The sequence below is a fragment of the Peromyscus maniculatus genome, chromosome 9, assembly GCF_049852395.1.
Source record: "Peromyscus maniculatus bairdii isolate BWxNUB_F1_BW_parent chromosome 9, HU_Pman_BW_mat_3.1, whole genome shotgun sequence".
Lineage (NCBI taxonomy): Eukaryota > Metazoa > Chordata > Mammalia > Rodentia > Cricetidae > Peromyscus > Peromyscus maniculatus.
In genome coordinates, this window is record NC_134860.1 from 109211960 (window position 1) to 109221564 (window position 9605).

Genomic DNA, 9605 nt, shown 5'->3' on the forward strand with positions numbered 1-9605 from the left:
TTATACATTGAGTGGAACTGTGAAGGTGTTACACACTAATACCATGAAACAGATATCTTGAGAATTCTAATAACTAAGACATTCTATATCTTATCAGAACTTCTATTGAGTCAGTAATCATTAAATATTAGGTTGCTGACAGGACTCAGTATTTTCATCCTGGAGGTGAATGCACCTGAAAAATTAAATATTCACAATTTTAAAATATAAAAGTGATTTTTTTCACAAATTTTATAAGAAAATTTATACTTTGTTATGTCAAATTATAAGATAAATAACTCATCGACAGTATAGCGTTAAATTTACTGCTTTTAAAGTAAATTTTGATGTATACCTGGAAGCCAGTAGCTGCCATTCCTATGAAAAACATGCTAATTTAATAGGGTTCTAAGATTTTCATCATCTGACATCACAGACTGTCAGTCCTTTCTGCCTTGTAGAGTACTCTAACACACGAAATACACAACACTGTTTCAAAGTGTTTATGGCTTAGCTACAAAATATATGCTCAGCATATTTATCTAGAGGAAATTTTAAAAGCATTACACATTTCAAGAGGCTGAGATCACTCACTACCTCTCTATAAAGCCTTCAAATTCAACACATAAGGTTGTTGTGAAGGGCTGTTTATACACACACACACACACACACACACACACACACACACACACACAGACACGTAAACAGGGCCTCTGGAATCTATTCATTTCAACCACATGTTTAATCAGAGTATAACCACAGTAATATCCCCCAAATTAAAGCTCAGAGAAATCCATTTATGTTTAAGATGTAATTTCAGAATAGAAAGGGTGAAATGCATTTGCATGACAAAAGTACCCACCTATGACAGCAGCTTGAAGCACAAGAGCAGCCTGCCCTGGGCCACTAACTCTAAACAACTTTCTCATGGCCTCTTGCGAGGACTGCGGACCTAACATTCCTAAAAGGTAAAACACACCTTAACAAATACACAGACCTCCTTTTAGGGTAGGAAGTTGTCTGGTTCCCTGGAAGAAGCCGGTCATACTTACCATAGAGGTGATCAGGAGGAGTTCATCAGGTGACGCTTCCACAAACTCGCTTTCAACAGACACTGCCTCTATTTCAGTTGTTTCCAGGTTTCTAGTTCGCTTAGTGTGTTCACTCTCTCTCTCTCTCTCTGGAGAACCATTCCGACATACTTATAAAACGTGATTCTTTTAAAAAAAAAGATAAAAAAGATAAAAATAACGCACTCTCTATAGCTAGGACAGGCCACTCCCTCCAGGGTCCTTTACTGGAGACACTAGAAGCAGTAGTGTGGACACTTCTAAAGGGCAGAGGCATGTGGGCAAACGGCAACCGGTAGGAATCATCTGATCCCTGGTCATCACCGAGCCTAGCACTGTCAGGGGTATTTCCAGTCCTCCTTTTCCAAGAAGACGCTTGCACACGCCTACGCTCGAACTGCGCACATGGTCCAACACTCCTCTGTCTCCACGAATGTGACATCGAAGGGGGCTCTGGCTGCGCCTCCAGAGCCCAGGGACTCCTTCGCCCTCGGCTGCCATCTACCGGCCACTGAGCGCCCGCTTCGCCCCGGGCCCATCATGTCTGCTGCAGCTTGGCTCGCACCAGCGGCGCGACAATAAACAAGTGCAGCGGACGGGGCCCTGCTGCACCCGCCACCCGGCAGATGTGGCCGCCTCCTCAGCTCCCGGGAGAGAAGACACGACTTTTTCTGAGTTTTTTTGTTTTATTTTTTATTTTTGTTTTTTTTTTTAGAGCGGCCAGTCTGTCAGGACATGCCACAGGCGTAGAACAAGGCTGCTCCTGCCTCCTCGGACCCCTCCAAGGATGTCGGAGATAAAGAGTTGCAAATAATGAGGATCGTGCGCCGCATCTGGGGAGGGAGAGCGAAAATCCGCTGCAAACACTAGGAACGGTGAAGCCGCCAAGAGGATGCGGGAGCCTTTCAAATACTAATTAGGGGCCGCGACTGCAGGTTAGCCTTGGGGACAGCGGCATCCCGGCTGCAGTGGTCGAGGCGCGTGGGGGAGAGGAGCACAGCGGAGGAACCGCCGGCGGAGCAGCCGAGGGGCCAGTACCACCTTCTCTCGCCCCCTCACTACCATGTACAGTGTGCGCTGCAAGAAGAAGGCGGGCGATGCACGCACACCCTCGAGCCCCGCTCCCTCTGGCTCGTCCCGGGGCGTGCGCCACTGACCAGGGGGGGAATGTGGTGAAGACGCCGACCGGGAGAGACTAGGGGGGAGGGGAGGGCCGGCCCGCACGATCCCAGGCCGGAGGGTGCCAGGAGCCCGAGGCGGCTGGAGGGGGCGGCTGCCATCGCTGGGTCGGAGAAAGTTGCCCCCCGTGCAGATGGGAACAGTAAGTACCCGCCGGGTCCGGGGGTAGGGAAGACGGGGCCCGGAGAGCCTGGGGATCGCGCGTGGGAGCGATGGTGCGAGGGAGCGTGAGTGAGATCGGGTGCGAGCGCTCGCCCAGGCTGGCCAGCATGTTAGCTGGGCGGCGGAGCCAGGCTGCCAGCTCCGCGTCCCCCTCCTCGGTCTCCCCACTTCCCCTCCCCACTGCGCCCTCCCCGCCCTGCCGGCTCAGGCTCCCAGCCCCTGCCGCGAGCTGCCTTTCCAGCGAGTCCCTGGCCGTCCCCTCCCCCACTCCCCCACCCCACTGCCCGCTCCGGCTACCGCGGAGAGCGCCAGGGAGAGCCCTTTGGGGAGCCCGGGAACCCGCGGTCGCCACCGCGGTGGCGGCCCGGGGCTAGCGGCGTCCTGGTGCCGCTTTCCCCCAGCAGCTCAGCCTGCACTACTCGCAGCCTTCTGTGTCTGCCTAGGCTTCAAAAATCAGTGCACACCCCGAAGAGGTGTTTTTTTTTTTCTAAAGGGTAGCTATGATGAGTGGGCCCCTGAGATGTGAGACGGGGTAAGTCTGTGGTTTACTTTGCAAAAGAGGTTCCTGTATGTGTGTCTGTGTGTTATGGCGAAGTGGCTTTCTTTGCTTCTCTCCCTCCCCTCCTTCCTCCCTTTACCCTTCCTTTGCTTTGGGGCGGGGTGGGGGAGGGGGAGCCTCGGGTCCTGGAACTCCGGTTGCCTCAGCCTGAGCGGCGGTTCCAGCAGCTGTGCCGGGAGCCGTGGGTCCGGCCTGGGTTTAGGCTCCAACCCGAGTGGCTCCATGCTGCTTAATGCAGGGATATGGCAGGCGGCGATCCAGGCTCTAAATTCTTTGGGAGCGAATACAGTCCCCCGTCCCCGCCCTCTATCCTTTTTTTTTTTCTTTTTGTTTTAATAAACCAAAAACATGTGGTGCACCCGCGAGTTTACATCAGTGGTGCTTTTCCCTGTCTGAATGTTAGCATTTCCAGCTCATTCAACTTTATTTTCTCAAATCTTCAGTCTCCTTTGATGGCTGGGGACGGCGGGGGAGGGGGTGAATGGAGAGGAGCTTTGGAAAAGGCTGTTCGACCCCGGCTAGCCAGAACTGAATTAAAGTTGTAAACGTTCGAATTTAATACTGCCTGGACACAATTTGCAATGGACTCTAAGATGGGGAAGGAGGTGAATGGGGGCGGGGAAGCACGGAGAGGGAGGGGGAGGCGATCCAACCCAGCTAAATGGATGTGCACATTTGATCCAACGGAGAACCCAAATTTCAAGGTAAACGTTTTGCTTTCGTACCAGGATGTTTAGCACCCGAGCCGTGTACTGTGGTGCGGGGAGGTCTGAAATACTAGTGAGGTTTCTGTACTGTGGTTCCGATCTGTCTCGATAACGTCTGGGTGGCCAAATGTCAATGATTCCTAGGCACACTTGCACATGTGCGTGCGAATGCAGACGCTCTGAACCCGGAGGCTTGGTGCGAGTTGGTGATCATGTGCAAGGTTTGCAAGCTTGAATCTGTGCTTTAGAAACGTCCTGGCTTCAGTTCTGGTCTGAGATTCTCACCAGGTTTTGGTGGGAGGCAGAAACAAGGTTGCTCGGAGAAAAGGCTAGGTTCCCAGACACCCCCCCTCCCAGTTCTATCAACACTCCCCTAAACAACCCAATACTCCACATTAAGTCCACTTGTGTCCATCCTCTAAGAGTGTGGCTGTCAACCCAAAGTAGGAAGTCAAAAGAAGCCTTCCAGTGATAAAAAGGAAGAACAGAAGGGGGAGGGGATCAAAGTGGCTTCTCAGGGAGAGGAAATTCAGATGTTAAAACACTGGCCTGTGACACTTGCCTCTAGTTTGTCTTTTAATCATCTCAGCCTCCCTTTCTACCAGAAAGGGAAATAAAGGAGGAGATCATTGACATTTAAATGTAATAAGCAACTTCAAAGATGGAGATGTTGGCAAGGCGGTAGTTCGTTCCAAAGCTTCTTTAATTCAAGAAGGGCTACTTTTGCTTGCCGTGGCAAACTGACTTGGAGCCCAGGGCAATAGAGCATTTGCCTCTGATCGGTGGTTTACTTTTAGCTGCTTCCGGATAAGCTGTAGAAATGTCCTCTTTAGACTCACAGTATTCAGAGGTGCTCTGAGATTGCGGATGCCTTTGCTGAGTTCTTTATAATCCATCGTGCGGAACTATTACATTGGTTAAAGATGCGGTTTTGTAGCGTCGCTGGCATGATCAATGAGAAGAGGTCTCGGGGTTCTCTAGAAGAAGCGCTGCTAAGCGCCATGGTGCCTACAATCAGGGCTCTGATATGCTTAATAGCTGTGGTGAAGTCCACCATCAAAGCCAACTGACTCCCCGCCCCCCCCACACACACACCTCTACATTCTCAGCGCTCCAGAGGACAATTGGTGATTTAAAAGCTTCTCTTGGCTTCTCTTGATGCATGATCTTGCATCCTTTCTGCCTCTGAAAAGTATTCTCTACATTCCCACCCTGACATTTCTTGTGGCGATTTTAAATGGCTCAAAGTATTGTGACCCCACGCTTGTCTGTAAAAATGGGAGACCTTAACAGTAAAGTGTTGTCAGAGGAGACTCTGAAAGAAAGCAAGGGGGGGGGGGGGCTGGGTATAAGGTGGAGTGGAGAACCCTGTTGAAAGAAATTATACTCCTTCCTCTTAAATTGGAGCTATGAAGGTGTACTGACAGCCATTTTATATATATTTATGGATTAGTTTTGATGAGGGAGGGCAGAGAAGACTAACACAGGAATTTATCTGCCTTCATCTTCTAAAGAGCAGAAAATTGGTGGCATGCTCATTGGGAAATACCACGAGACTTCAAATCAAAATGAATAATAGCCAATTTTGGTAAAGTCTGAAGGATATCAGTGTTCCACTTGGGCAAGGGAGGAGGTGCTATATATATGTATATGTATATATCCCCTCCTGGATTTCAGAGAAAAAGTGTTAAGAAAAAATGGTCTTCCTGATTAACCCCTTAATTTTTTATTTTTTATTTTATTTTATTTTATTTTTGCCTGTGATATTCTGTTATTTCCTTGTTTCCTCTCTCCCTTGCAGGAGGTAAAATGCACGTTTGCTGCCCCCCAGTAACTTTGGAACAGGACCTTCACAGAAAAATGCATAGCTGGATGCTGCAGACTCTAGCATTTGCTGTAACATCTCTCGTCCTTTCCTGTGCAGAAACCATCGATTATTATGGGGAAATCTGTGACAATGCATGTCCTTGTGAGGAAAAGGACGGCATTTTAACTGTGAGCTGTGAAAACCGGGGGATCATCAGTCTCTCTGAAATTAGCCCTCCCCGTTTCCCAGTCTATCACCTCTTGTTGTCTGGGAACCTTCTGAACCGTCTCTATCCCAATGAGTTTGTCAATTACACTGGGGCTTCAATTTTACATCTGGGAAGCAATGTTATCCAAGACATCGAGACCGGGGCTTTCCATGGGCTGCGGGGTTTGAGGCGGCTGCACCTAAACAATAATAAACTGGAACTTCTTCGAGATGACACCTTCCTTGGCTTGGAGAACTTAGAATACCTGCAGGTCGATTACAATTACATCAGTGTCATTGAACCCAATGCTTTTGGGAAACTGCATATGCTGCAGGTGCTTATCCTCAATGACAATCTCTTGTCAGGTTTACCCAACAATCTTTTCCGTTTTGTGCCCTTAACGCACTTGGACCTGCGGGGGAATAGACTGAAACTTCTGCCCTATGTGGGGCTGTTGCAACATATGGATAAAGTTGTGGAATTACAGCTGGAGGAAAATCCCTGGAATTGCTCCTGTGAACTAATTTCTCTCAAGGATTGGCTAGACAGCATCTCCTACTCAGCCCTTGTGGGTGATGTGGTCTGTGAGACCCCCTTCCGTTTACACGGCAGGGACTTGGATGAGGTATCCAAGCAGGAACTTTGCCCGAGGAAACTCATTTCTGACTACGAGATGAGGCCACAGACTCCTTTAAGCACCACGGGGTATTTGCATACCACCCCAGCCTCTGTCAATTCTGTGGCCACTTCTTCCTCTGCTGTTTACAAACCCCCCTTGAAGCCTCCTAAGGGGACGCGCCAGCCGAACAAACCCAGAGTGCGCCCCACCTCTAGGCAGCCCTCTAAAGACTTGGGTTACAGTAACTATGGCCCCAGCATAGCCTACCAGACCAAATCCCCGGTGCCTTTGGAGTGTCCCACCGCATGCACTTGCAACCTTCAGATCTCTGATCTGGGCCTCAATGTCAACTGCCAAGAGCGCAAAATCGAGAGCATCGCGGAGCTGCAGCCCAAGCCCTACAATCCCAAGAAAATGTACCTAACAGAGAACTACATCACTGTTGTGCGCAGGACAGACTTCCTGGAAGCCACGGGACTGGACCTCCTGCACCTGGGTAACAACCGCATCTCCATGATCCAGGACCGGGCCTTTGGGGATCTCAGCAACCTGAGACGTCTCTATCTGAATGGCAACAGGATCGAGAGGCTGAGCCCAGAGTTATTCTATGGCCTGCAGAGTCTGCAGTACCTCTTCCTCCAGTACAATCTCATCCGCGAGATCCAGTCCGGGACTTTCGAACCAGTCCCAAACCTCCAGCTGCTCTTCCTGAATAACAACCAACTGCAGGCCATGCCTGCAGGTGTCTTCTCTGGCCTGACTCTGCTCAGGCTAAACCTGAGGAGCAACAGCTTTGCCTCTTTGCCAGTGAGTGGCGTTTTGGATCAGCTGACTTCCCTCATCCAAATCGATCTACATGACAACCCTTGGGATTGTACCTGCGATGTGGTGGGCATGAAGCTGTGGATTGAGCAGCTCAAAGTGGGAGTGTTAGTGGACGAAGTCATCTGTAAGGCGCCCAAGAAATTCGCAGAGACCTACATGCGCTCCATCAAGTCTGAACTGCTGTGTCCGGACTATTCTGATGTGGTGGTTTCCACGCCCACGCCCTCTTCCATCCAGGTACCATCCCGGACCAATGCAGCAACGCCAGTTGTGCGGTTGAACAGCACTGGGGCCCCCGCGGGCTTAGGTGCTGGTGCAGGGGCGTCGTCAGTGCCCTTATCGGTGCTGATCCTCAGCCTGCTGCTGGTTTTCATCATGTCCGTCTTCGTGGCAGCAGGCCTCTTCGTGTTGGTCATGAAACGTAGGAAGAAGAACCAGAGCGACCACACCAGCACCAACAACTCCGACGTGAGCTCCTTTAACATGCAGTACAGCGTGTATGGGGGTGGAGGCGGAGGCGGGGGTGGCCACCCGCACGCGCACGTGCACCACCGCGGACCGGCACTGCCCAAGGTGAAGACTCCCGCGGGCCACGTGTACGAATACATCCCTCACCCACTGGGCCACATGTGCAAAAACCCCATCTACAGGTCCCGAGAAGGCAACTCCGTGGAGGATTACAAAGACCTGCACGAGCTCAAGGTCACCTACAGCAGCAACCACCACCTGCAGCAGCAGCAGCCACCGCCGCCGCAGCAGCCCCAGCAGCAGCCCCCTCCGCAGCTGCAGCTGCAGGCTGGGGAGGAGGAGAGGCGGGAAAGCCACCACTTGCGGAGCCCCGCCTACAGCGTCAGCACCATCGAGCCCCGAGAGGACCTACTGTCGCCGGTACAGGACGCTGATCGCTTTTACAGGGGCATTTTAGAGCCAGACAAACACTGCTCCACTAGCCCTGCGGGCAGCAGCCTTCCGGAATACCCCAAATTCCCGTGCAGCTCGGCTGCTTACACTTTCTCCCCAAACTATGACCTGCGACGCCCCCATCAGTATTTGCACCCGGGGGCAGGGGACAGCAGGCTGCGGGAACCGGTGCTCTACAGCCCTCCGGGTGCTGTCTTTGTAGAACCAAACCGGAATGAGTATCTGGAGTTAAAAGCAAAACTAAATGTTGAGCCGGACTACCTCGAAGTGCTGGAAAAACAGACCACATTCAGTCAGTTCTAAAAACAAAGAAACTCCGTTGGAGCTTTTGCGTTTGAAACAAGCGAGCAAGTAGACACACTCGGTGAACACATTTGATGAATTGTGTCGTTTCAACATTTAGGGTGAAGTGCCTTGGCACGGGATTCTCAGCTTCGGTGGAAGCTAACTGAAAGGGTGTGCAATTTCCTTTTAATTTTACACGCGGGAAACATTTATGTAAACTAGGCACATCACTTTCTCTTCTTGTCTGTGGGGGAAGAGAGAAGGGCTTTTTGGAGGGCGATTTGCATCAAGGGTGACCTTAAACAGGTTGTGGTCCCTTTTGCAGTGCTCTGAAGTGCTAAGAAGGGTGGGGGGTGGAAGCAGCTTAGAGCCTACTCATCCTTTTTGCTCCTCTTCTTACAACCTTCTTGTCCTTAGAGCCATGGCATTGGTTGAGAGATTAGCACACCCCAACTTTAATAGGAAGTTTGTTCTCTCTCACTCCCCCCCACACCCTCCCCCGTTCCCCTCCCACCTTCCTTCCTAATCCTTTCTTTTCTTTTTAAAGGATGTGTTTGTATGCATTCTGGACATTTGAATTAAAAAAAAAAAATCTTGTGATCCAGAAAGGCTCACTATAGATGTGGACAAATCATTAAAATTACAGAGCTATATGATCCATAATTGATTAGTCAAAATAACTTATTGATGAAATATACAAATATTTTATTGTAGCACCTATTTTTATATGCACATTTAGCGTTCCTCTTTCCTTCACTATTTAGCCTATGATTTTCGCAAAGGCGTTGTTGCACTGTATTAGGAGCTGCATTTCCAAAACTAGAGTGATATCAGAAAGGCCTATTAAATATTTAGAGACATGGAGCACTTAATGGCAAAAGTCTTTAAAAGTCCATGAAACCCACCCAATGGGACTTGCGATTAAAAAAATAATAATAAGCTAAAAAATGATGCTGATTGTCACCCATTACATAAAAGGGAAAAGTTGGAGCAATTAATTGGCTTATTGTTCGATTGACAGATGTGTGAAAGTTTTTGGTTATATCAGAGAAGGTTGAAAATTATTTTTATTAGTGAACCAAAATGATGTATTGATTTGACTACTATTGTAGCCGATTTTTGATTGTGTAACCAAACCCAGTTGCATTTGTACAGTTCCACGTGCCCTTGCACCTCAGAAGACCAAATGATGGGCTGTACAAGTCTCTGTGCGATGTCTTTATCCCTCTGGGCAGATGCTGATGACAAACAGGATCTCTGTAAGACGAAACTACTATTGTTACA

The 9605-nt window shown here is 49.6% G+C and overlaps 1 protein-coding gene and 1 long non-coding RNA gene across 5 annotated transcripts in view; one reads left to right on the plus strand and one right to left on the minus strand.

Moving 5' to 3' along the window:
- LOC143267464 (uncharacterized) overlaps positions 1 to 1544 on the minus strand; it is a 178432-nt gene extending 176888 nt beyond the window's left edge. For both annotated transcript variants that reach the window (XR_013042603.1, XR_013042604.1), the window contains exon 1: positions 1032 to 1544. This is a non-coding gene — a long non-coding RNA (uncharacterized LOC143267464). The remainder of the gene's footprint in view (positions 1 to 1031) is intronic.
- Positions 1465 to 8934, plus strand: Slitrk5 (SLIT and NTRK like family member 5). 3 transcript variants are annotated; one of them, XM_006985643.4, is made up of 2 exons: positions 1465 to 2370; positions 5458 to 8934. In XM_006985643.4, the coding sequence occupies exon 2, from the start codon at positions 5466 to 5468 to the stop codon at positions 8337 to 8339; it is 2874 nt and encodes a 957-aa protein (XP_006985705.1). In that variant the 5' UTR covers positions 1465 to 2370; positions 5458 to 5465; the 3' UTR covers positions 8340 to 8934. The 3 variants fall into 3 exon arrangements, with proteins under 3 accessions (XP_006985705.1, XP_042141257.1, XP_015859570.1); XM_042285323.2 differs by having other exon boundaries at positions 1710 to 2179; XM_016004084.3 differs by lacking the exon at positions 1465 to 2370 and adding an exon at positions 2435 to 2922.
- The last annotated feature ends 671 nt before the right edge of the window (positions 8935 to 9605 follow it).